Raw genomic sequence first — 27,472 nt, forward strand, 5'->3', positions numbered from 1 at the left:
TAAGAGCAAACAATCATACCATAGTAGAACAATTTCCATATTTGAATAGAGACTCAGGGGTGATATTAGACAATTAAAAACTCAGGGGTGATATTAGACAATTATTTGTCCAAAAGGATAGTTTCCTTTTTTAAAAAAAAAATATAAAATGTGAGTTAAAAATCAGCCAGAGGTGAGCACCAGCAATTCAAAATTATACTCAGGACTGGTGGATATGTTCTCTCATGTTCATACTGGTAAGAAATTAATGAAAGTCAGAATGAAGTAGGCACAGAAAAACAGAGATAAGAAACCATGCATCCAAGATGAAGGAACATAGTTTTGTAATGCCTAACTATGCTTATGTTTGGGTGATGAGAGAGTCTTCTAAATCCTGAGTATGAGGCTCCTTCCCCCTGCCCCCCGCCTTTTTTAAAACCTGAAATTACCTGATTTTCTATCCCCTAAGTAAGGCAAGCACCTGGCCAACCCTAGAGAGAGGGTCTGGGAAGACTACTGAAGGAAACAATGCCTGACCTTAGTCTTTTTAATAAAGGAGGCATCAGCCAGTTACAGGTGATGTTCTGGGCAGAGGAGACACCATGTGCAAAGCACAATAGAGCAGAGTACTGAAGAATCTCTGGGAACTTCTGACAGCTGAAGTGCAGAACATAATGTTGAGGGGAAGAGAGATGAGGCCAGAGAAGGAAGCATACCTTGAGCGGCCTTTAAAGCCCTTGCAAGGAACTTCAATTCCATCCTTACCTCCCCATCCAACCTGTACTCTGAGGTTATGAATGAGGGCCCAGTGCCGAAATGTTAAGCTAAGAAAGTTTTTCACATTTTAAATTGGTTTGGAAGTTGGTGGAGGAAAGAATAAGAAAAAGAGACATCCATAAAGCCTGAAATATTTACTATCTGGTCCTTTAAAGAAAGAGTTTGCTTAACCTGATTGTAAAAAAAAAAAAAAAAAAAAAAAAAAAAAGATTTAAGCAGGTGAACTAGATAATGAAAGGGTCATGTTGGTGAGATCACTGATAGAAGTGCGGAGGGCTGATTAGAGCGGGCAACACTATGCATAGGAAAACCAGTACAAGATATTGCTAACCTCAGGGAAGAGAATGATGGCCTGAATTCAAGCAGTGCCAATCAAAATGAGAGGAAAGAACCTGTTTACGAAAAAGTGGTCTTAGGATAAGACCTTAACATTGTTTCCGGACCCTTGCATGGACTGATCCCTGTCCCCTATCCCAGTCTTATGCCACCTCTTCATCTCTTGGCTCTAGTTATGCAGGTTTTTAATCAGCTCCTTCTCTTGACCTTACCTCTCACTCGTCCATCTCATTCTCAGTTAACACCACTCACCTCTGATATCCCTACATCCACTATCCCCCTACCCTGAAATTCAGATCTCTCATTTACTTAGTCATTCAGTCAATAAACATTTATTGAGTAGCTGCATGGGGATAGGAATTGTGCTAGACTTCAAAGTACAATGATACAAACACAGTCCCTGTCCTCATGGGATTTACATTTTATGGAAAACAGTTCTAACCAAATCAGTAGACTTGAACATTTAGGTTGGACAAGTAACTCAAAGATATTTAACGTAGGTATCAATGTGTATAAAAAATTATCAAGTGCCACCTTACACCTGCTGAGAACTTTTTTACTTTTTCAAATACATAGTACATTTAAATTATTTTCCAAGTTTTTGTCAAAATTAGAGTAAATGTACTTTCACACAGTTTTTCTTTTGATCTGAACCTCCAGATTTAGGTGTAACAGCATAGGCGAATCTGCTTGTATATCTTCATATATCTGACAAAGTCCATCACTACACCACACTGTTTTGAACGATTCTGTATGCCAGGTCACATTTATTAAATCAGTATTTCCTTTCCATTTTTAGAAGCTACACCCCCAAACTATATAAATGTCTTGACACCAGAAATCATTATACTTTGTATCTTTTAATATCAGCACACTGTGGTTGCCACATACATAATTAATAAAGGTAAATGTTTGATTGTATAACTTTCTATTAGTGTTTCTGATCAGCATGTAATAATCATGGTACGAAATTTAGTTGATATAATTCAATCCAAAAGCAAATAAATTTGACATTTTAGTTAGCTAGTATAGCCTTAGAGTGGGCAATACTTTTTGTCCGCCATACTATCCTTATAAAATCCTAGAATTGGTACTTTTATAGTAAGACCCTTTGCTACATAGAAGGCTCCCTTGTCAGATGAGTTTGGGAGCCTCTGGGTTAAAAAAAATTAAACACTTCCACGTAAGTCTTCATTGTGCTATTATGTGCTGCTATGCACAGTAGCTCCGAAAGGACATTTTCAAATTTGCTGAACCTCAGATTTTTTACCTAGACACTATCAATATGGTAGAACGCTAGCATTCTGAGGACTACTGTCTGCAAACATCTGTTGAATTCAGTATTTGAGAGACAATCACATAATAAAAAGACCACTTTTGCATAAAAAGCTTAAAATCTCTTACCTTTTTAGCTGGTGGGCCATGAGTTTCACTCACTCTGCAGCCTCGAATCCCTCAGCTCTAATCAAGTAAGCAGTGCTTCTCAGGTTTCCTTCTAAGTACCCCTAGGGCAAAGGAGAGGCAGAAAAGACTGAACTCATTACTCAGTGAGAGCTAAAGAAAATCCCTCATGCAGTTCAACTCCATTCACTACTTTTAAAAACTGTGTATTTTATTTTATATTTTAAAATGCACGTGAAATTTGCTTTCCATTCTAATTTTTTAAAATAAAAATCAGGGTTCCCTCCGAAGTCTTCAATGCTCCAGGAAGATGTTTATCCTATGGCCTCCCATAACTCCAGACATACTGCCACTTATTAGAGGTATACGTTTCAAGGATGGAAGTATACCATCTTTGGTATACTTCCAAGGTATACATCCATTCAGCAGAGGAATCTTGGTGAAAAGAGAAAAATGGAGCTCTTTACCATAATAGAAGGGAGAGGTAGTCATAGGTGACAGGTGAAATGGCAGTGCTGCATCCAAGCATCCAAATTGTTAGTGAAAATTAGTGTTTCTTGTGTCAGTGATGCACCACAACACCCCCCACAGGGCCCCATTTACATGCTTGTTATTTGGAAAAAGCTTGACTTTTTTATACTGGAATCCGTTAGAATTAGGTTCAGCTGTAAGTGACAGAAACCTCAAAATAACAAAGGCTTAACTGATTCAGAAGTTTATTTCTTTCATACAAACATAGGCAGTCCAGAACCATAATCATTATGAGCCCAGGCTCTTTCTATTGTTCTGCCATCCTTAACATGCGGGGTCCCCTTCATGGTTTAAAATAACTGCTCACGGTCTAGTAATTACATCTGCAGATGTAATAGGAAGAAGGGGGAGATATGCAATAGACTCTAGGGAAACTTTTCTGAAACCTCACAGGAAACATCTATTTGCATTTAGTAGGCTAGAACTTAAGTCACATGGCCATACCTAGCAGGAAAGCTGGAAAATATATTCTTTATTCCACCATATATGCTCAGCTAAAAAAAATGTTTAATAAGGAAAAAGAATATGAATATTGGTGGACAATCAGTTGTTTCTGTCATCATACTCATTTCATTCTAAAACGTAAGATGGCTGGATACCTTGTGGAGCTGCCTCAGCAGTCTTACTGAAGGGAGCTCTCAAAAACAGAGAAGTCCTGTCAAGTGTCCAAAGAGCAAGACCAATGTTCAAAAGGACTTTTCTAAATACGCAAAGCTAATTTATGGTGACAGAAGGGAAAAATCTGAAGACCAGAATAAAGAAACCACTTAAATATTGTACTTTGGGAGGATAAACACATATAAGCAGTCCACAGAACAGAATTACACAGGACCATTATGTAAGTAACAGGAGTGCCAAGGTGAGATTGGGTAAGGACTTGGCAGAAAGCTCAGTTTCGAAATGCACTAGGGAAAGGCAGTCAACCCAGAAGCAAGATGAAGGGAAAGTACACTTTCTTCTCCCATTATTAGGCCATGTATGAACTTCAGAGATTTCCCTTTTGTAGAGACTGTTGGAAAGAAAGGTTGCACTTTACTTTGAATAAAGTTGGCTGAAATAGCCTTAATATGTTTAAAACTTTGATGCAAATACCAGAAGCTAGAAAGACTCTCATTCCAAAGCTGGCAACAAAATCCTGTTTTATATACAGACTGTTTCATATAGGGAAAGAGACCCCAAACAGGATATATTCAGCTACATAAATGTAAGATTGGGACTATAAATGAAGCAGCAATTCAAACAAGTGCCTCTGTGGGATAGTGTAAAGGGTCCCATCTTCTAGGTAGAGATAAATTACTACTACCCTACTTTAGCTACTGTGTATGTATTTCTTATAGTTGGATATAACTAACCTGTGGATAAGGGGTAGGATAACCAGTAATAGCAAGTATTCTGGAAAAAGGTAGATATTCTGCCAGGAAATGGCCCAAGAGGCAGAGTGATAAAGGAATTAATTTTCTTGGACATGGACTCAGGAGTGTCTAACATACTCAAAGGCAATCCTGGTCGGAAAAGAGAAGATGGCATCTGGCCTTGTGGGAGAACAGGAGCTGGGCCAAAAGCAGACAGTTTCTCAAGGCAGCAGTGTTCAAACAGATGTATGTACTACTGAAGGTACCTAAGACTCTCCACAGGACATCTGAACAATGTAACAATGTAAGTTTTAAGAAAATCAGTTTCCGTAGCTTCAAATTTACTATGTTTGCTTTCCTAAAAACAATCTGCCTACTTTCCTGAAGTCCTCCTAACTTCCACATTTCAAAGAAACCCATGTCTCTCACCCAGATCAAATCTTATTACAATGCGATGCCCCAGATTATAGAAAACTTCATGGAACAAAACAAGAGGATAATTTAAAACAAGAGTGTCTAAAAGCTTCCATTAATCAAGGCACCATTAAATTTCAGGCTTGTCTTTCCTTTCTTATATCTTTGTTAAAGAAAAGCAAGGCTTTAAGAATGGTGTTTTGCCCTATGTTTAGGAATGCTCTCAATTTAGGTATATTGTACAGTGTAATGACAGGAACAATAAAAACATTCATTTAATAATTGCCTCTTCCATTCTCAAAATATTGTCCTGACAGAGAACTCCATGAGAACGAAGCAAACAGGAAATTGGTAAGAAACTTTGAAAGGTTTTATTTATATTTGTTGCAGAGATAATAAGGTGATCCATTAATGCTTTAAAACATTAAAAATCACTGGATACAAATAAAATTGTTAGGGAAAATGGAAATTAAATAAAACTTCAGTAAGAAAAAGGAAAAAAAGTTTCCAATCATTAAAGATGAATTTTTTTAAGTGAACATATCAACATTTTATTGTCACATAATAAAACAAAATACGAAGCTTAGATCACTTGGCCTTTAACTCATCTCCTCCCAGTTCAAAATGCATGCATCTCCTAATAGCCAGCTTTCTCTTAAATCTGCAGTTAGGCTCAACACATTCAAGCCTCAACACAATCTTCTTTGTAGGTTTAGCGTTTTGCAGAAAATCGGATTAGTCTGCCCACCATAGCCACTCTGCTTCCCATTATAAGGCTGCTCTCCCTGTGCATACAGAGAATCCTGAACTTCTTGTACTGTGCCACTTTGTGGGGTTCATGCTTCACACACTTACAGGAAGTCTGGCGGGTTAGGAACTTCACAATGTTTATAAGAGCACTATCACCAGGAAAAGTCGTTTGTCTTCTAAAATCAATGATAGTATCAAATCACCATGGAAACTGGGTATTTACAAAATAGTGGTATCAATATGTAGAAAAGCCAGAATTTATATTTTTCAACTTTTAAAATCAAATTTCTTTTCAGATGCATGTGAGTGTAGTAGGTAGAATGCCCCCCACCACAAAGATGTGCACACCTTAATCCCTGGAACCTGTGAATAGGTTATGAAACATTTTTATGAAAAATGAACACTGCAGGTGCACAATAAAAAAATTACAGATCCTAAAGTGGGAGGATTACCTGGGTTATCCAGGGGTCCCAATCTAATTACATGTATAGAGAACTTGCTCCCTCTGGAGCCAGCGATTCAGTAGCCACAGCTGCAGCAGTAGCCACAGAGACTAGAAGCACGGGAGAGACCTGACCTGCTATTACTGGAGTGGGGTAAGCATCGAAAGCATTTCTGCTTCCAGGAGCAAGGACCAACACTGGCTGGCAGTCAGCAAGGAAGGAGGGACCTCAGACCTACAACTGCTTTCGGAATGAACCTGAAGTGAATTCTTCCCCAGAGACTCCGAAAAAGAAATGCAGTCCTCTCAACATACTGATTTTGGCTTTGTAAGACCCTAAGCAGAAGACCCAGCTGAGTCCAGTTGGACTTCTGACCTGTAAAAACCATGAGGCATATTTGCACTGCTTTAAGATGTAAAATAAAGTAAGTGTAATTTGTGATGCGGAATTAGATAATACAACAAAAACTGTTACGGTGCCTAGTAGAATAAGCCTGTGTCCCCAAGGCTTCAAGGGCATCAGCTTCTTAGAGAAGGAGAGTTTTCTCTCTGCTATAATTTCCTTGTATTTTGGGGTCTAGCATCACAAAATGCAAAAACTGATCCTAGAGTTCATCATGGGAAGAGCAAAATGGGCATAACCACCACCTTACACCTAAGAGTTTGAAAACCTCTAGCTATGAGTTGGTAGGACTTCATTTCCTTTTCAGGGTTAAAGTATCTTTATATTTCTATATTAGGAAAATTTTAAAGAGTATGATTTCACTACAATCCTCTCCAATAAAAAACAATACACATTTCTGGGTTGTCAAAAAAAAAATGTGTAAAATACATAGTACAGTAGATGGTAGTCACACAGTATCACACATTGTTTATTAGAAGTTTTACTGTATTTTGGCTTCAAACGTTCATTTTCCTAATGCTTAATTAATCGTAATTTTACTACCTTCTTTCTTTACCGTTTAATCTTCACCCAAGGATATGATTATTGATTTTAGAGAAGAATGGTGTGGGGCGGGGCGGGGGAGCGGTGGTGAGAGAGAGAGACAGAGAGACTCCACAGGCTGCCTCCAGCATGCCCGACTGCAGATCAAACCCTCGGCCTTTTGGTGCACAGGGTGATGCTCCAAGCAACTGAGCCACCTGGCCAGGGCACTACCTTTTTTATTTTTAAAGCCAGAAACAGAACTACATGTGTAGTTTAACTCTTAGAAGATTTTTACATTAATCTCTAACCCACATGTTATTTGGTATGTAACATTTAGTTCACCAATGTAATGAAATCAAACTCTTCAGATGTGAGAAAAATGTAAGGCCAGCTTTACTGAGGAAAGCAGCAGTTTTTAATTTTTCCTCACAGCAGACATGACAGATGTCCTTCATACATATCATAACTCACAAGTATACTGAACTTTTGAGGAAATTCCTCAAAGTTGATGAAACAGCTAAAGTGTATCACAGACTTTTCTCAATACTGTATTCATTAAAGTACATTAGTATCTGAATAGTGATGTCAGCCCACTATCTCAAAATATTCTTTAATAAAAATCAGTAGTCCAATTTTTATGTTAAACTTTTTATTTTTTTACTTTTTAAAAGATTTTATTTCTTTTTAGAGAGAGGGGAAGGGAGGGAGAAAGAGAGGGAGAGAAACATCATGTGGTTGCCTCTCACAGGCCCCCATCTGGAGACCTGGCCTGTAACCCAGGCCTGTGTCCTGAATGGGAATCAAACCAGCGACCCTTTGGTTCACAGGCTGTCACTCATTCCACTGAGACACACCAGCCAGGGCTTTATGTTAACTTCATTTTTAAAGTGAGTTTTGATTACTCACAGACTTCTAATCACTGGATAAAGGTAAGCAAGTTCTTGTTTTGTAGTTTACAACAGAACATTAGAAATATACAAAGAATTTACAGACTTAACGGTTATGAATACGAACAATGAGAATGCAAGTTTTTACTAACATCATTTAGATTTTGTAATTGTATAAGAAATAATGTGCAATGCATTACTTTTGCTTGAGGTAGTTGTATAAAATGTACTTATCTATTTTTTTCTTACTAAAAATGGTCTTTGGTAAAGTAAAAAGAAAACAAATTCACAGCTCCCCAAGTATTACAATATTTTCATAGGTGTCATCACTATTAAAGAGTACATAAATAATTTCTCATTATGAGAGGCGCAAATAAGATAGGGTGTGAATTACGTACAATTCCCATTATAACACAGGTAAGCTCACTTCTCTCTCCTCCTATCAAAGGATGTCAAAATTCAAGTAAGTGAATAACCCTCAAACATCCATATTTCAACAATGATTAAAATTCTTCCTTACAAAATGATAAAGACACCAGTGATTCTCCATACTGGTTGAGAATCTATAATGTAGTTATATTAGTTGGTTAGTAAAGAACTGCAAAAGAATGCACAGTGGAAAACTAAGCAGCAGTAAAAAAGGAGGAATCCATACCTTTTATGATGGCATGGATGGAAATGGAGATTATGTTAAGTGCAATAAGCCAGTTGGTGAAATACAAATACCATATGATCTCACAAGTGGAAACTAATGAACAAAATTAATGAGAAAAATAGAACCAGAGGCATAGAAACATGGAACAGACTGACAGCTCTAAGAGGGGAGGTGGGAGGTAGGGACTGGTTGAAAGAAGGTGAAGGGACTAGTCAAAGAACATATATGAATGACCCATGGACATGGTCAAGCATATGGGGATTGATTGTGGGAGTGAGGGACTGGCTGGGTGGAGGTGGGTAAAGGGGGAAAAATTGGGACAACTGTAGTAGCATTAACAATAAAATATTTAAATTAAAAAAAGAAAAAGAATTCAGCCCTGGCTGGCGTGGCTCAGTGGATTGAGTGCCAGCCTGTAAACCAAAATGTTGCTGGTTCAATTCCCAGTCAGGGCACATGCCTGGGTTGCTGGCCAGGTCCTTGGCTGGGGGCGCGCGAGAGGCAGCCAACTGATTTTTCTCTCTCACATTGATGTTCCTCTCTGCCCTTTCTCCCTCCTTTCCCCCTCTCTGTGAAAATAAATGAAATCTTTAAAAAATACTTTAAAAAATTTTAAAAAGAATTCAAAAGGAAAAATGTTAGAAATGCAGTATTTTAATTTAATCAGCTCATTTACTATAGTAAGGAAGAAATGAAAGTCTCTCTGAAATGTAAAAATCATAACAATTCTATCATCTCAAAATACAGAGAAACTATACTGCATGGGCTTTATGTATATAGAAAAAATCTGATTTGAGGGGAAGAGGTGTATATGAACAAAAAAAAATACAAGATATTTTTTCACATGGATTTATGAAAATTCTAAGGAAGTTCTACTACAAATTATAAATTCCTAGGGAAACCCAACTATATTGCCAAAGCTACAAAATAGACGTTTGAGGTGTTGCCTTCAAGCCACATACCACATGTGCCTGGAGGAGCTGTGATAATTATTTCTGAATGAACTTTAACAATAATTACCACACCACATACTGCATACTCATTAAAGTTCCTGACACTGTTTTAAGCATAGTGTATACATTAACTATTTGAATTACCACAATAAGCTGGAAGTTAAATATAACTATTTTTAAAGATAAGGAAACTGAGGCACAGTGTAGTTATATTATTTGTCAAGGTGATACAGATGGTAAGTGGTAGACCCACGATAATCTGGCTCTTAATAATTACCCTAAAACAATGATTACATACTATGTGCCAGAAAATGATACTGAGGAAACAATAACTCAATTTGGCTATCCCATGCATATTCTTTATTTCAAAGGTTACCTATATGGAGTGTCACTACGAATTTTAATAGCTCATAAATCCATAGTTCAGAAAGTAGGTCTTATATTAAAACAAACTGCCCTGACCAGTGTGGTTCTGTTCGGTGGCCATCGATCTGGAAAGCGAAGGGTCGCCGGTACCATTCCCGGTCAGGCCCCCAATTAGGGTAAGTTTGAGAGGCAACTAATCGATGTTTCTCTCCCTCTCTTTCTCCCTCCCTTCCTCTCTAAAAATAAATAAAATCTTTAAAAAAGTCAAATTAGAAAAAAGCTAGCATAAGACATCCAACATGTGAACTATGTAAAACTGCATAAATTTAAGAATTATTGTTATTAGACTTTAAAAATTTTAGTAATCTTTATGAGAAACAGTCAGTGAAATGACAGGAAATAGTATAGTATCTGTCTCAGCACATAGATCATTGGTAGACAAATAGCTACAGACTGACACAGGTAACTAAGGTTGAACCACTAAGTAATGTAACTTATTCCCATTAGTAATTCCTAATTAAGTAATCTTTTATTAATAAGTACAACTCCAAAGTTGGTGAAATTACGACAAAGTTGGTGCACTCATATTCCAATGTTGTAAATTTGCTCAAATGTTTGGGGAGGCAAGAACTGGCATCTGTAGAAACATTTATATCCTCTGACCTAGGAACACCATTGGAGATTAGTACCCTATGGAAACAGTTCAAAATAAGTAAAAAGATATGTGCACAGAGATGCTCAATCCAGTGTTAAAACAGGCAAAAACTGAAGATAATCATTTTCCTGTTGGGCACATAAAATTGAGGACATTTTAATAGTCATTTAGTAAATGTCATGTAACCATTAAATATTACAAAAGTTAGGTAACATGGGAAAAATGCTAATGCTAGAAACATAGAACAAAACTATTAGAATTCTGTAAAACTGTGATATATATACACAAAGTAGAAGGTGACAAAAATAATATACAAGTATTTGTTAATAGGGCAAAACTGGAATTGATTCTAGTAACACTAACAAATGTTCAATAAATTAAAAGGAAACACACTAGCCTAAACTTCAGAAAAGCTATAAAATTGAAAAAGCAAAGGTTTATGTTAAGTTAGGCAAACTAAAGAATATTTAGGGAACATATTTATAAATTTAATATACATGAAGATAAGCATATATAGTGCCAAATAACCAAAATGCACTAGGTATTTTGCCAAATGGCTTTTGCTTATTATTGGGTTGGCCAAAAAGTTCATTTAGTTTTTTCCATACAATGGCTCTAGTAGTGCTTAGTTATCTTTAACTTCATTTGAAACAATTTTGTTAGATGTATTGTGACAGCTGTCATAAGCAGTCATATCAGCATGCATTTAAAAAAAAACCTTATCGAAGTTGAATTTTTATGCAGCCCTTTTAATATTGAAGGTGGAAGAAAATAAGCAACATTGTAGGCATATTATGCTTTATTATTTCAAGAAATGTAAAAACACAACTGAAATACAAAAAAAAGATTTGTGCAGTATATGGGGACGGTGCTGTCACTGATCAAACATGTCAGAAATTCTTTTGCGAAGTTTCTAGATACTATTGACATTTTGGCCAAATTCTTTGCTGTGGGGGCTGTCTTATGCATTAGAAGGTGTTTAGCAGCACCTCTGGCCTCTAAGCACTAGACGCCAATAGTGGAAGACAGCAGATATACTCAAAATATTGAAGTCAATAAAGTTATTGGAGAAAATGAAAAACGTGTCTTTTATTTTATGTAAAAAACCATATGGATTTTTTGGCCAACCCAATATTATATGTACTGATTTTTTATTAGGATCAGTTGAATATCCAACTATTGTTATTCACTGGGTTTTAAAAGAGAGATTCTATTATTTGCCCAGGTTGATACAAATGGTAATATCCACAAACCTGATCTAATAAATGTCAGTTATAGGTACTAGGAGTTAGATGCATAGCATACAATTTTTTGATATTCATACAGCTTCCAATAAAAAGCATCCCTACAAAATATTAAAGAGCTGACATACTGTTTCTACTATTATATTAGTTTACAAATATAAAACAAACATCCCAAGTAAAAAAGTAAATGCAGGAATTTCTGGAATACATGTTTAATGGATTATAATATATGGCCCAAAATATGAAATAAACAATCTAATTAAGTATGTAAAAGAGAGCTTCCAAGAAATGCAAACAGATCGACAGAAGACATTCTGTACCTTAAAAATATACAAAGTCCCTGAAAGCTCCTTCCTTACTGACAATTAAAATATGAACACTTAAACTCTGAATTACCACATATTTTAAATAATTAAAAACTTAATAGTAGCATCTTCTCAAAGGAAGATTAAACATGTTTTAGGAAAGCAGCATACACAGCACCATAAATTTGGAAGATTCTTCTAATTACTCTGCAAAGACTAGGACTCTTAATTGTAACTCAACTATTAGTGGCCTTAAAGATGCATGAACTGCCTTAAATCTGTTTCTTGACCTGTGGAAAGGCATCTCTATTTTCTTTCTAACATACTTTACATCAATGCTCCTGCAATTTTGAAAAAAAGCGTTTACAATGTATTCCTCAACTCAGTGTAACAAGTTTAATTAAGATATAATTGCAACTGTATGTGTCTTTCATGGCACTTAACCCTGCAGGGCTGACTTTTTAACACGCTTTTCACCTTCATAGCCTGGGTACAAAAGACCTAGGTTACATGGTCAGTTAAAGATTATGCCTAGAAAGGCTATTACTGACCACGCCACTGATTATGAATTTCTCCAAATAGGACAAAATGTACTCTGAGGAACAGTTTTTGTTCTGATTTCAAATATATACATTCAACTTATGCATTGTTACCGTTTCCGTGATTTAAAATCCCTAAGAAATTGTATCTTTCATATTACAATTATGGATTAGTCAATAGGCCCAAATTCCATCAGGTGTAATCCCTTTTACTCCATCACATGAACTGTAGTGTTACTCCTGGCTTTCAGTTTTAAGACTCCCCATTAGGCGAAGACAATTTTACACTACCTCAGAGCACACAAAATAGTGCCCAGCTCCCCCACCCTCTCCCTCCTTCCAAGGGCGGTTCAACGAGGAAACACTCGGCTTTGGTCCCTAGGGCATCAATAAAAGCACAGGTTATTTTCCAACAGAAGCTCTGCAGTCCACCCTGGGAGGTAGAACAGCGGGGGAAACGCAAGAATCAATACGCACCCACACCTCAGCCCCGCCCCGCCGGGAAAAAGTGGGGGGTGGCGGGAGAGTGAGGGGGCAGAAAGGACGGAAAAGGCCAAGACTACCAACTCCCACGTTATGCATACGATTTGTTCCATCCCGTTCCCCCGCAGCAAGAGACTCTGACCCTATTTTCAGCCGCGCCTCCCTATCCTCATCCCCGCCACCATCACAGACAAGGTCCCCAACCACTGAGTCCTGAGGTGGGAAGGCCAGAGCCAACCCTCTTCCTGCTCAATCCAAGGACTGAAAGGGGGGTCCCCATGATCCCTGAGCAGATCTGACATGTTGCCCAGGAACCCCTGAACTAACGAGATGAGAAAATAAATCGGGGGGAGGGGTCTAAGAGGAGCCGTTATTCCTTTTTCTTCTTCGTTAGGAAAGCGCGCGAGCGGGGAGGGGCTGGAACAACGAACGCCAGTTACCTAACGGTCCGGCCTGGCCGGTCGGGCTCCTGAGACCGACACTGCGCGGCTGCTGAGGTGGCAGCACAGTCACAGCCGCCCCGAGGGCTAGGCACCGAGGCAGGAGCGCCCGAGGTGATGGGAAGCGGGGGGTGGGGACTATGGTGAGCGACGTCGCCATGTTAGTGCCTTCTTTCTCCGTATCCCTACAGTCTCCAGTCTTGCGACCCTCTCCCCACCACTACTCACCTTTCTAAGTCACTAATTCATGCTTCGTTCGGTCGCCAGGGAGGCCTGTGCTCAGCCGTGTTTACAAACTACCCTTGGAGGAAAGGGCTGAACAGCACTTTAAAGGCCACGGGCTCCCACAGGCTTCCGTCCTCTCTCGCGAGATCGGATTGACAACCCTTCTCCCCGCCCCACTCCCGGCATCCCCCTTTTTCTTCTCGTACCCCTCCCCTCAATGCACACGCCCCTTCTTGCCTTCTTTCAGATGGAGAGCCTGCGGGTCAGGTGATTCTTTCAGGTTTAAGAAAAGGGGACGGGACTTCAGGAAGGCGGGGATGTAGGGGCGGGAAGAAAAGGACACTCAGTAATTGATGATTGGACAAAGAGCCCGAAGGGCGGGAAGCAGTCCTGGAGGGGGCGGGACCAGGGAGCAAAAACGGAGGTGTCTAGGTAGCACAGGACCTGCGGAAACCTATGACTGGCAACTAGGTGGAGGCGGGCTGGGTGTGGGGCACTGGAGCAGGTGGATGTTGAGGCCTCAGAAAGGGGTTGACGGCGTCCGAAGAGCAAAAGCTGTGAGTAGCCAGAGAGAGAGTGGGATGGGACCCCCGAGCCCAGCCCCAGGAGCCTGGTATTTCCGTTTCTGTCACTTCCTGGCCCTGGGTAGGAAGAAGGGTAAAGCGTAGGGAAGCGCGCTCCTAAACCCACCTTCCGGCTACCCTGAAGCCTGAGAGGGGGGAGCTTCTGTTAAACTGAGGATTGGGAGAGGCGGGGTTTGCCGGAAATAACCCCCCAGCCGCCGACCTGCTTAAAGCGAGACAGCCAGAAAAGTCAGTTCTGGAAAGAAAAGAAAAAGCATTTGCTCTGAGTTGCATTTGTTCGGATTTTACTAAACTATAAGTGAAACAGATCCTTCGGGCTCTTAAGCTTTTAGTACTATGTATGATATTAGCTTGTAATTATAAGTAACTTATGAAAAGGAAATACAGTGCCTTCCATTATAACACCATAATTTAAAAGAGTGCAAGAACTTGTAAGTCTTCCATATTATGGTGTATCCTATTTCATCGATTTTCCTTTACTTAGTAGTCATAGATAATATAACTACTTTAGTAGAAATAATTTCAAACTTTTAAAACATCAACAACTTCTTTTTTAGCGAGGGCTAAAGGGCACCAAATTAGAATATGGCATAGAGATGCACTTTTTTACCCAGTACTACCCCACTGCTTAATAGGTCTCTGCGGTGCCAAAGAAACATCCGTCAAGTTTTGAAAGTAACTTTAAAAGAAGGAGGAAGAGGGGAAGAGCATTTGATTAAATTAACATGAGCGACAAGAGACCATACAGGGGTGGGCAAATAGGTTTACATTAGTGAGTATCGAAACATAAGAGTTTATTCTTGTATTATGTATTATTACCTTGAATTATTTATCTTTTATTGTTATTATTTTGTATGCTTATGATGTATCTTTTAGGTAGTGATGGCTGGTAATTTCCCTACTTTTTCCCACTTCTGAATTTACATATTTGCTATTGACACAGATAACCTACTAAAAACACAGAAATGAGTAAGTATGGTACTGAAACTATTTCTTTTAATGTTGCTCTATGATCCTCTATACAACTTAAATGTTTAAGTGTTAAGTATATGGATATTGATTTTTCAATAAATACACACTACCATAAATTGAAAAGTATGATCAGGGCACCTGTGGAAAATTTGCCTTAACTATTTTTAAAAAGGCAAGTTTTTTCAGTATCTTGTTTTTTCATTAAGTGCTGATTTCTAGTCTATGACAAAATTATGAATAAAATGTATGGATTAACATAAAATGTACTCACAAACATTATCTCTAAATCGAAGTGGAACTGAAATTGTTGAAAGATTGTGAGGGATAGTAGTTGAGAGTTAATGAACTTGCAAATCAATAATAGTATCTGGCATAGAAGTGAATCTTTTAACAGGTTTCTGGCCTGTATGCATGTATGTGAGCCAACTCACTTTTAAAACTAATTTCATTACTTAAGAGACCAGAAAGAAGCCCAGTTGTTAACTCTATTACTTCTCAAATTAAAATGAAAGTACCATCCCTATATAATATCAGTAACATTGAAGTAGGACTAGTGTAGTGTAACACTAATTATATCAACAAAACCTCAGCAGCTCAGATTACTGATGATGAACATGATGATGGACAAAATGTGCAGTTGATAAATAACAAATTGTTAGGTCTAAAGTACATTTACTAATATGGTGCTGCTTCTCTCCATCCCCCAGAATGTCTACTGTGAGAAAAAAACCTATAAACGTTACAGCATTTCAAAAGAAATCAATTAGAGTCAATTTTTTAAACAATTATTTTTCACTCACTTACATTAAAAATGTAAAATTCTTTTCTCCAGTTTTGATTCATTTTCTGTTGACTGTAGGTTTGGTTTTAAATTTCTCCTCCTCATCCCTACTTCTCCAGTGTATTGTCAAGTAATTATCTATATAACCTACTAGAGGGACATGTTACTTTAAATAAAGTCCTTCAGGAGTCCTCTTAGACAAGAAAAAAGTCATTTAGTATTACAAATAGTTCTCTGATCTGTTATGAGAATGCAGGTATAGCTAATTTTCTAAAGAGATTGTATAAAGTGAGATAAAATAAAGAAGATGGGGAGAAAACAGGTGGAAATTATTCAAATCTGTTCTATGCATGTTAGCAGCCTGGCAGTTAGCAAAGGGTCTTATTTTATTTACATATTTCTAGTTCTACAGCAGTTCATTGACTATAGCTTTTCTCCAAATGGAGAAAACATTCACCATGGACAAAATGAGTGTAGTTTCAGTTCTGATTCTGTGAATTTATAAGTCTTATATTTATCCATATTCTCATAAAATGCTTTTCAATTTTTTTCTGACATCATTCCTCAATATCCCCCAACAGCCTAATGTTCCCTATACTCTTCTCTTTACAAATGCAGGAATCATCTTCTGGGCATTTTCTTTGCCTGTCTTATTGTTCCATACATGCATCTACCCAACTTAATCCTAGGAAAACTAATGAGGTTCTGGTAAACCTCCTTTAAGAATTCAGCACAACTTCTGAATAAAAATGGCATCCTTTAGATTCCAGGAGAGGCTATTTGAAGAAAAGTTATTTTTATTGCATGCCCACAGGGTATTATTATTAAATACCACAAGAAACAATGGCAACCTCTTAGTACTCAAAACCTTCCAAATGCCACAGAATATAGTATTCTCTGCCTTGGTTAGAAGTATTAGGTGGTTGTTAGTTCATTTTCTGTCATTGCTCATAAGAATTCTACGAGAGAGGGAGAGAGAGAGAGAGAGTTTGATTTAATTTATAAAACATAGCTTCTGTTTTTCTGAAGCTAAACAAAACATAACATACTCCAGGGCATCCCTCATGTCTGCCTTGGACTCAGGGAAAGATCCTCTGCATTTACACAGGTATCCTCAAGATGCAATCCAGTACAGTGCATTAGCTGGGATTTTGCTAGTGAGATCAGGTGTGTGTGTGTGTGTGGTGTGAAACGGGTGGAATAAGCAAAGCACAATTATCTACCCACCTGATAGCAGAGAGATGAGATGACCCTAGACATGCCCTAGACATGGCCCTAGTATACCCCAGCATGGCGTTAGATATTGTAGTTGAATTTTTTTTTTTGGTAGCTTCTACTCAGGGTGTGTTGAAATGACTTATGTTTATAGTTACATCTTAGTGTCTGTTCTCACAATGGAAATTTCCATTCAGAGCATTTCAAGTGCACCTGTCCACCTCCCACTCCCAACCTTTGGATTCTCAAAATAATTTATTATTTACTCTGTGTGGCTTTGTGGGGGGAAAAATTAAAGGGCTGTATTTATCTTCAAATCATACCAACTATAGTTTATGCCAGCCTCAGTGAGACCAGCCCACAGGTGGAAAATGGAACCTATGGGCTCTTTTCATCTATCACATCAATACTTCCTCCAATCTCTGTCTCATCCCACTCACTAGAAAGAAGGCTTGTCATCATTATATTCTGCTTTCCACACACTATTAAGTTACCAGTAAAAATAGAACCACTCCTAGGGTAAAAAATTTTGTCTGGCATTCCAGTGTTTACCCTTCATGGGTAGTCTAATCAAACTGAGGCCCACGTAATTCCCAAGCCATGAATTCCTGTGCCAGGAACCAAGGAAGGTCTGGTCACAGGGACTCTACTGGGCCCTTAGACTAATACTTTGCTCCTTCCGATTACTTTCTTACCTTGGACACAGATTTTTAGATTAACCGTCAGTCAAATGCTCTGTCTCAAGTTCATTACTCATAGAGCCAAGATTTATTGAGTATAAACATGCCAGGCACTGTTCCTGGTGTTGATGCTACAAACTTAAACCAGACAAAGTCTGTTAAGTCTTTGTTAAGGAGACTCTTATGAGGGAGGCGAGACATAATACATGTGTAAACAATAAAAATTTAAGTAGTGGTGATAAGTACTATGGAGAAAATATAGCAGGGGTGTGATAACATGCAGTATTAAGGTTACATGCAGTATTAAGTGTAAAGTTTATACAACTTTAGAGGACTTGAGAGCTAGACATTTTAGATATTTCTAGAGAGGCAGATAAACTCTTCGAGCTGTCCTTTACAAGTATTATATTAAGGGAATAATATGAGCTGTCCAGCGGCTGAAAGACTTGGCCAATCTGTATCTACTTGAGGAAGCAAACCCTGGGAGTTTCCTGTAGGAGGAGCAGATCCTGGGTCCTCATGGCTGGGAACTGCTAACTAAAAGATGTTGCTGAATGGCAGCCAACAGCCATAGGTTCCCCTAAGAGTCTGCCAAGATCTTTTGTAAGATGTTAGTTCATGCTAATAGGTGGAACAATCAAAAGCCCTAGGATTTACGAGTCCCTGTTGATCTTATGTCAGTTCCCCTTTTTAATATTTAAGCACGCATGAGAAAGGAGCTCCAAGGTACCAAATTTCTAAGAGGAGACAGATTACTAACCAGTCAAGAGAAATAAGTACAGATTCTGACCGGGAGCCTGGGCCAATTTTTAGATTATAAGCAGATTGATAACTGAAAGGATGTAACCTAGGGGAAAAGAAGATACATGCGTACCTGGGAGATATTGTGGGTTCAGTTCCAGACACTAATAAAGCAAGTATCACAATAAAATGAGTCGTAATCTTTTTGCTGGTGGAGGGTCTAGCTTTCACTTTGTAAAAAATACACCACCTGTAAAGTGCAATAAAGTGAAGCTCAATAAAAAGAGGCTGCTTGTAGTTGCATTCTTGTATCTGCTTCAGCGTTTGATCTGTTGCAATACATTGCATTAGTTGGAAGAATATGATGAAAATAGTCTCACACAGCTATATATGTGGAACTCCTGAAGGCTCCAGAAGCCTCGGAAGTCCTCAGACCACATTTTAAGAATCACAGAATTAGCACTACATTCCAGTAGGAACTGAGAGGGAGATCTTCCAGTGAATGGACAGCTTTTTGAAAGATAGAGTCTGAGTCATGGCATGTTGGAAATTGCAGTATTCTTGTATAGTGCGCCTCAAAAATTAATGCATACACAAATCACAAGATCCTTATTAAAAATTCAGATTCTGGTTCATAAGTTCTGGGGGAAGGCTCTAGAACCTGTAGTTCTGACAAGCTCCCAGGTTATGCCAATGCTGCTGACCCATGGACCTCACTTTGAGTAGCAATGCTCTGGTATATCATGCTATATACATCACCAGAAAGCCTATAAATGCACACATAAGTGAGCTTGTGTGTGTTGGGGGCAGTGGGGTGGGGGGAGAGGGTAGGATAGGGATGGGCAGAGGGAAGAAAGATGTAAACAAACATGTTTTTAAAAAACCTATAAAAAGATTTTCTTATAAATCCTGAAAGTTTTGGCCACCACTTATTAACTCTCTATATCAAAGCAAGCTAAGGCATAATGTTGCTACTGACAGAGATAGCATCCAACTGCCATGTTTGTTGAGGCAAGGAGGATGGCATTAGGTCAAACAAAACAAAACAAAAAACTGTTGCCCCTAATACAGAATCAGGCAAGTTATTCATGGACTCTGTTTGGGACTTAAGTTCATAATGTTATCAGTGGAGTTATGCCATGAAATTACTAAATATATGCTCAGTATGTAGAAAATTCAACTCATTTATTGTGTTTAGAAATCACATTTTAATAGGCTTTGCAGAAGATAGTACTGCACCAATACAAACTTCCTCTCCCAAACACATCACCCAAATCAAACCATATTGGCTAGTGTTGCTTAATAAAATTTAAAACTTAGCAGAAGCACGAGTATAGTTTATTTGGTTCTCAAATGCTACTTTTCATGTCTGCAATTCCTCCTTAAACTTAACTTCGATGACATTCATTCCTACCCAACATTAGCCACTCATCAACTTGGCCACAAATTGTAGGTTCACTGCAAATCATGTTATCTACCTGGAGCTGGGTCCTTACTGCTGCTCTGCACTTCTTTTATTAACATCTACTCCGTAACATAAACCATAACTCGACTCTTTTCAAGCCCACAAGTTTCTTTGTAAAATTATACAATTTTGTATTTAAAATTCTGTAACAAAATAATCACTTCCTCGAAATCAGCTTTTTGCTTGCCATCCTTAACATAATCATGCTAAAAATCAAAGCATGGACTTTGGAATCAAGGAAGATCTAAATCCGGATCCTGACTTTGCCACTTAATGGCTGTGTGATTTTGGGACCTGCTTAACCCCTCTGAGCCTATTTTTCTCTGCATCTTGAAAAGTAATCCCAATTGTGCAGGGTTGTCATGAGGGTTAAATGACTTATTTGATGTACCACCCTCTCCTTTCCTAACTAGTCCCCAAGACCTAGACATCAAATCCTGATACTTTTATAGACTCTATTAAAAAACAAAACAACTCATTGCCATCATCCTAGACTAGGCCCTCATTACCTCTTAACAAAGCTAGTATAGCTACCACTGATTATTATTGGCCCTAGTCCTTCCTGCACACTGGTCTTAATTATTGACTTTCCTGAAACCACAGCTCTAAACTTTCAAGGCCTGGCTGTAGTCACCCAAATAAAACTCACACTCCAATATCTGCCAGTTTACATAATGTGGCCCCAGCCTTCCTTTGCAGCCTGATCTCACACTATTTCCCTCCCATACCCAGGTAGGTAGCTTTGTTTCTCACATTTCCTGATGCTATATATTAGCCAGGATACCCTCCTTTCTTGCCTGCGTTCATTCCACTGGTTCCTTAAAAGTTTATCTTATTTGTAGGCAAATAATGTTTTTTAATGTGATTCCATCACTGGAAATTCTTTCTACCCACTTTGAACATCTTACTACTTAACTGCCGCTCTTCTGGAACTGACCATTCTACTTTGAGTTTTAGTTATTTTCAATATATATCTAGTGTTTAAGGCTAGATGGCAAGTTTCTGTTTAGTTCATACATTTCATACTCAAACCTTTTAGTTAATCCTAAAGGCATTAATAATATTGCACTTTTGTACCAAGGAAAGTTAATACCAAAAAGTATGTCTGGAAAACAAATGCCCTTGGGAAAAATATTCTGAATACATATAGTTGAACTGACATTCTACCACTCTCCTGTGCTCTTACCTATTGGACCTTTTAAAAAGACCAAATTCTTATCAATATGAATTCATTTTGTTTGATGTGAACATCTTATTGGACTCTCTTAAGAAACTAAGGAAAGCTGGTGAAAAGCATATATTAGTATTTGTAAGGCTCATGAACTAAGGAAAGTGGTACTTGTAAAAATGGTACACACTAAACATCTCTGATGTTAGATGTATCCCAGTGAGGTACTTTCAGTATCAGAAATGTGTTACTGGAAATTAAAATACAGTGGAGGGATATACTCCAGGATGTTGATCCTTTCAATGTCCTTTTGCGTTTTAGGTGAAATAGGCTGTGGTTATACTTATAATGACTCTCCACAGACCTTTTTTTCCCCCCTCAGTAACATGGGAAGTCACACAGCTGCAGCCCAGGTATTTCTATCCATTTTCAATTTCCTCAGCTATAGGGGCATCTCTTGCAGGAAACCTGTTCCAAAATCAGCATTTCAGGGCTCTTCAACCAACCTCCAAAACAGCAGTAAGAACAGTTTTTGTTTTGAAACACAAGTTGGTTTTATTTAAACAAACTTGGAATAAAGGACTAATCTGTTTCCCTAGGATTTAAAAAATTTGGTATGATATATACTATGTACTTTGTGTTAACAGAATTTTACTCAAATATATTTGCCATTTTAAACTGTACCAATTCAGTGGCATTTAGTACATTCACAATATTATGCGACCATCACCACTATGTAGTACCAGAATATTTTTATTACCCCAAAAGGAACCCCCATATGCAGTCACTCCCTATTCTTCCCAGCTGCTATCTGTGGATTTGTTCTATTCTTGATGTTTCATATAAATGGAATCACATATAGTATGAAGTCTTTTCTGTCTGGCTTTTTTCACTTACCATGTTTTCATGGTTCATTGATGTAGCATGTATCAGTACCTCATTCATTTTTATGGCTGAACAATATTCCACTATATGGATATATACATTTTATTTACCCATTGATCAGGTGATGAATGATTGTTTCTACTCTTTACCTATTGTGAATAGTGCTATGAAAACTCGTTTGCTTGAAACACTTGTTTTTAAATCTTTTGGGTATATACCAAGGTGTGGAATTGGTGCGTCATGTAACACACTACTTTTAAGTTACATTGCTGAGTTCAAAAACTCGATAGTACTATTAAAACAAGAGTGAAGGCGCCATGATGTTACAGACTAGAGGATTAACCAACCAAAAAGCAGTAATAGCTCTAGTTTTTTGTGGTCTCATTTTACTTTATGGACAGCAGGAAGGATACATGTGAGTTGGAGATTCTCTAAGTGTGCACAAAAATTACCTGGAAAACCTTTTTAAAAATGCAGAAAGCTGAGTCTCATGGCCAAAATTCCAACTCAGTAGGTCCAGAACTTGAGGATTGGTATTTTAAATAGACATCTTAGGTGATTTTGATGGAGGTGGTCTTCCCACACTACTGGTACCATATTTTGCCATGTATAATGTGCACTTTTTTGCTCATATTTTTTAGGGAAAAATAAGGATGCACATCATACATGGGTAGTACTAAATTCCACATCTATATAAACGTTTTTAATTATTTATGCTTATGTGTTAAAAGTGTAACTCTAGAAAAAAATAACGATAGCCATATGCAAAATAATACCCTGGAATATAATCGATCTTGTTTCTAAATTTAAATAAATAAAAAATTGAATTAAAAAATTAAAACAAAATTTCTTTTTTCCCCTCAAAGACAGGGCCAAAATGTGGGTGTGGAGTATACATGGGAGCACATTATACACGGCAAAATATAGTAGTTGATGACTCACTGAAATCATATTAGGCAGAGGATGTTAAAAGAGTAAAATGCAGGTTTCCTAATTGTCATCCTAACCTTCATGGAAATCCTGAAATGGAGATGACAAATGACGTAGTGGTACAATATATTTGCTAGAAGAAAACAGTCTTTCTATGGTAGCACTATTTTCTTCCCTTTAGTAGGAAAAATTTGACCAAGAAGCAACATACACAAACAAAACACTGTTGAACCAACCATTATTTCCAATACTCCTACTAAAAACATGTTAGTATCAATTTTGGCTTTAAAAATGTAGCCAATTCAATTTACTTTTTGATATTTCGTTTTTAATTAGAGCCTTGTTTAAGGAAGAAACTAGCTGCTAGATTGAGTTTCTTCTTAGAAAACAGGGAAGATTATTCATTATAGACACACAATTGCTTAGAAACTTACTGAAAAGTAAAAATTGCTTCCCAACCCCATTGAACAAGGCTCCAAGTCCTAAAAAGCTGACATGATATTTAGATATAGCCGTGTGAGACCAGCCAACTTAACTCTTGGAAGGTGATCCTGCTTCCAAGTACTGAATTCATGTTAGCCCTTAAAAACTCAAAACCACTTTGAGCAATTAACTGTCTCAGTTTAATCATATTTTATAGCAGCTCAAATCACTCATATATTTCTCCTTTAATGAGTAAACAAAACCCTTACCATTTACAATGCACAGAACACTATATAAAAAATTCCCATAAAATTACACTAGGATCTTCTTCATCAGTGAGGCAACTGCTGTAGTTCCCTCTCACTTGTACGGCATCTGCCTGAATGCATGTCCTTCTTTGTGATGGTCTAAATTTAGGTTAAGTACAAATCACAGCAAAAATTAAAGTTTTCATCTTTAATGAAATGACTTTGGAAATAACGTCTATTTCCATGACACCAATACTACAGTGTTCGGAGTCACAGTAAAGTACACAGAATTACATCCGTAATTAATATGAATGCCAGCATTTCAAGCAGTAATTTCTGTTACATGGCAAACAAAATCAAGAAAGCAACCATCAAACAAAAGAGACCCATAGCTTCAGACAAGGCAAATCCCAGGATAGCATATGAGAACAGCTGCTGCTTCAGCGAAGGGTTTCTAAAAGAGACACAACACATTTGTTACTTTGAAATATTTGAATTTCAGTATGTTTGGTAAATGTTAAAGAATCAGATTCCTAGCATGGGGATCTTTGTAAACTGTAAAGTACTAGAAGAGTATTTGCCTAGATCTCTTTTGCTTCACTTCTGACATTCCTTTCTCCTCAATCCTAATCATATGGGGAAAAGGGAGAGAGCTGTCTGTGTGTGTCAACACAAAATAGTTAAGTCTTCATTCATTTTGGGGAGTCTGACATTCTTCTTATGCCTGTGAAAGTATGTTCTATACTTTTTAAGTTCTGATAGTTTAGAAATAAGGTTTTGAACAATAAAATGGAAATTGACTTTTAAAGAATGTGTTCTTAATTATATTCCCAATGTAGTTTAACAATAAAGAGTGCAGACTGTGAATTCAAAAAGAGTTAAAATTTATTTTATGACACTTACTAGCTATGACTTTGAGACTGTGTCCCTAGTCCTTATAGGTAAATCGGACTATTACCACCAACAGGTGTTGTGGGGAGTTAAGTGAGATAATGCATGCAGAGCCCTCAAAATATAATGTAAGACACTGAGTAGGCACTTAATACAAAGTAACTATTATTATTCCACTAGTTTTCTAAGTTTCTAACCATTTCAAGCATTCTCTTATTTGGCAATGGAAATTACCTGGCATAACCAATGATAAGGCTTCCAAAGACTGTTCCAATACCAGCACCAGAACCAGCCACTCCTACTGTTGCAGCACCTGCACCAATAAATTTGGCAGCAGTGTCAATATCTCTGCTGATTGCACTTGTCTGAAACTCCCTTTGGATTAGTTGAGACACACCATTCTGGGCCCCATTAAATACTGTAGAGCCCTAGAGAACAGGAAATAAGGAAAGGTCAAATCAGTAATCACTGTTAGCTATTTTAATTACTGTACTGTCAAAATGATAACTAGTTCTTAATTTTGTAGTCAAGTTTGAGTAGGAGGTAGTGTAACACAATAGAAAAATCTAGGGCTTAAAATAATTCCAACCTCATAAAATAGGAATAACAATATCTACATCCCATAAAGTTGCTGAAAATTAAGGAACAATATATGTGCATATGCTTTTTAATATAGTATGCTTTCCAGTAACTTCAGCTATTATAATCTTAAATCTAGGCAACTCAAGCATATACACTTAAATATACACAGACTGTATTTCTTAGCCAAATCAGGTGGATAAGTTTTGGACACAAGTTTATTTTATTGGCTTATCTTCTGTGCATTTCTTTGCATAAAAAGGTAGAAAGGGTTGCCTTCAAACCATTCATTAATGAGTGTTATTTTTTCTCTTCACTTTAATCAAAACCATAGACTTATTTAAGAGTGTCAATTTCTATTATTACTATTACCTCTCCAGTCCTAGCCTCTGGTCGAGATAACACAGATGCAGAAATTGGTCTGTACGCAACTCTGGATCCAGCTCGGATCTATTAATGAAAGAAGATTCCATGTAATAAGTAAGGATACAGGTAAGACTTCAATGATCCTTCTTGGACCACAAGCTCTAAGAAAGCAAGCAGCAAAAAGGTATCCAAGTTCATGACTTTTCTATATTGACACTTATCTTGGCTCTTTGGTCATTTTCAATACATGAAGACATTTTAATACCTTTTAAGTTGCTAGCGAAATTTTAAAGCTTGCCTCATAAAGTATTTGCAATATGCTGAACAAAACTTCTAAGAATCACTTAAAAAAATACACGTATTGCTTTTAAACTTTCAATTACTGCAGTGTCCCAATTCAGATCAGAAAACGGCAATAAACATCATACATTCTTTGGAAAGTTTAAGTGGAGCAACAAGTGAGTATACTAGGAGTGTCACTATATAAGCTTCTTATTTAAAATAGCCCATTAGTTAAAAGCTCCCACCATTTCCAAGATACTCCAGTATGTCTGATAATCATAAAATTAAAAAGCAGTTTAAACGATTCTACATCAGAGCAAGAATAATCGAAACACTCTAACCATAAGGACATATTCCAGTTCAGCTGCTCTTCCTGCCCTTGAGTGTCCACTAAACTAAGGTCACACAAAATCCCTTCAGAACCAAGATCTGATTCTCTAAGGCAAAACCCCGTGATCTTCCCTTCACAGAAAGCCTCCAAAATGGTTATAGAAATAACGTTCTAGAGGCAGAAAGACTTTCAGCTGCTCAGCCACCTTCCTCCGCCCACGCAGGGTGAGGCAAAGTCCCTCCCTCTGCAGCAGCAAGTTTGACCTACAGAAAGGCAATGGAGAGCGCTGCCGCGGTGAACTAGGCCTCAGTGGTCCCCTACATCCCTCACAGCACCCAAACCTTAGCGTCACCCCCAAACCCGCCAGCGTGGCCGATAGGGTGGGGGAGGGGGAGGGGGCCGATCCGGGCTTGCAGGCAAGGAGGGCTTGACCTACACCGCTTGGGGCCTGACAGCTAGGCCTCGGCTGCCCTCCATCGCCCCGAGAGGGAAGGAGCAGAGTGAGGCGCTCCGGAATTAGGAGAAAACGGAAAAAAGGATACGGGGTTAAGGGGTGAGGGGAGAGCTGTCCCGAGAGGGCGGTGGGCGCAGCCGCAACGTGGCCCATTCAACAACGTGTACGCTCCAGGCCAACAGGTTGGGCCCACCGTGCCAGGCCTGGCGGGGCTACGCACCAGAGCGGGGTTGCACGCGAGCTTGGCGCAGGCGAACATCTTACACTCCTCGGGGCGGCGCGGCTGCAGGGCTTGGGTGGCAGGCAACGTGAGCTCCTCTCCCGCTTTCTCTCTGCGGAGAAGAGGCTTAAGGTCAAGGGCCCTCTGAGGGCCTGTCCTCCCCGACACGTCCCGCTGGCTCCTGTGCACGCGGTCAGCTTGGACCCCGCACCCAGCGAGGCGCCCGCAGAATGAATGGGTCCCCGTGGGCACCGCTCCGCCCGGACCAGGCCCTGCTCCCGCACCCACGACTTACCTTTCCGGGAGCTTGCTGCGGCGGCAGAGGTCGAAGGAGTAGGGCTGGGCGCGCAGGCGCGGTCCCACTCTTATTCGCCCTGTGACGCCCGGATGGAGAAGGCGGGGAGTCGGCAGCGGTAGGGAAGACGCTCAAGGTCACTTTGTAACAACTTTATTGGTAACCAGTTGGGAAGGACATTGACAGTCATCGATGATGGGCTGGTACAGCGCTCCCAAACCTTTTTGGCACCAGGGCCCGGTTTTTCCAGGGACTGGTTTTTCCACGGACGTGGGGGTACCAGGGGAGGGACGGGGGATG

General features: G+C 38.6%; 2 protein-coding genes across 2 annotated transcripts in view; both read right to left on the reverse strand.

The window, feature by feature from the left end:
- ATF2 (activating transcription factor 2) overlaps positions 1-13,820 on the reverse strand; it is a 74,376-nt gene extending 60,556 nt beyond the window's left edge. The window contains exons 1-2 of the mRNA XM_054562532.1: positions 13,666-13,820; positions 2,497-2,597 (exon numbers count right to left, since the gene is read on the reverse strand). The gene's annotated coding sequence lies outside the window, so the exon portion shown is untranslated. The remainder of the gene's footprint in view (positions 1-2,496; positions 2,598-13,665) is intronic.
- Positions 13,821-23,947: 10,127 nt separating this feature from the next.
- Positions 23,948-27,295, reverse strand: ATP5MC3 (ATP synthase membrane subunit c locus 3). The gene is made up of 5 exons (XM_054562782.1): positions 27,173-27,295; positions 26,878-26,989; positions 25,597-25,674; positions 24,880-25,073; positions 23,948-24,208 (listed from the first exon to the last, which is right to left on the reverse strand). The coding sequence occupies exons 2-5, from the start codon at positions 26,914-26,916 to the stop codon at positions 24,094-24,096; spliced, it is 426 nt and encodes a 141-aa protein (XP_054418757.1). The 5' UTR covers positions 26,917-26,989; positions 27,173-27,295; the 3' UTR covers positions 23,948-24,093.
- Between the last annotated feature and the right edge of the window lie 177 nt (positions 27,296-27,472).

This window comes from Pteronotus mesoamericanus, unplaced genomic scaffold (assembly GCF_021234165.1).
Source record: "Pteronotus mesoamericanus isolate MK-2021 breed Mesoamerican mustached bat unplaced genomic scaffold, CSHL_Meso_final scaffold_651, whole genome shotgun sequence".
Classification (NCBI taxonomy): Eukaryota; Metazoa; Chordata; class Mammalia; order Chiroptera; family Mormoopidae; genus Pteronotus; species Pteronotus mesoamericanus.

What these genes read in the sequence shown, in the direction of transcription:
- ATP5MC3 (XM_054562782.1), bottom strand. Translation starts at nt 26,916, where the DNA reads ATGTTCGCCTGCGCCAAGCTCGCGTGCAACCCCGCTCTG. An exon ending in TCGCGTGCAACCCCGCTCTG is followed by an intron (nt 25,675 to 26,877) that starts GTGCGTAGCCCC and finishes TTTCATTAATAG; the next exon opens with ATCCGAGCTGGATCCAGAGT. An exon ending in CTTATCATTGGTTATGCCAG is followed by an intron (nt 24,209 to 24,879) that starts GTAATTTCCATT and finishes TGTCTCTTTTAG; the next exon opens with AAACCCTTCGCTGAAGCAGC.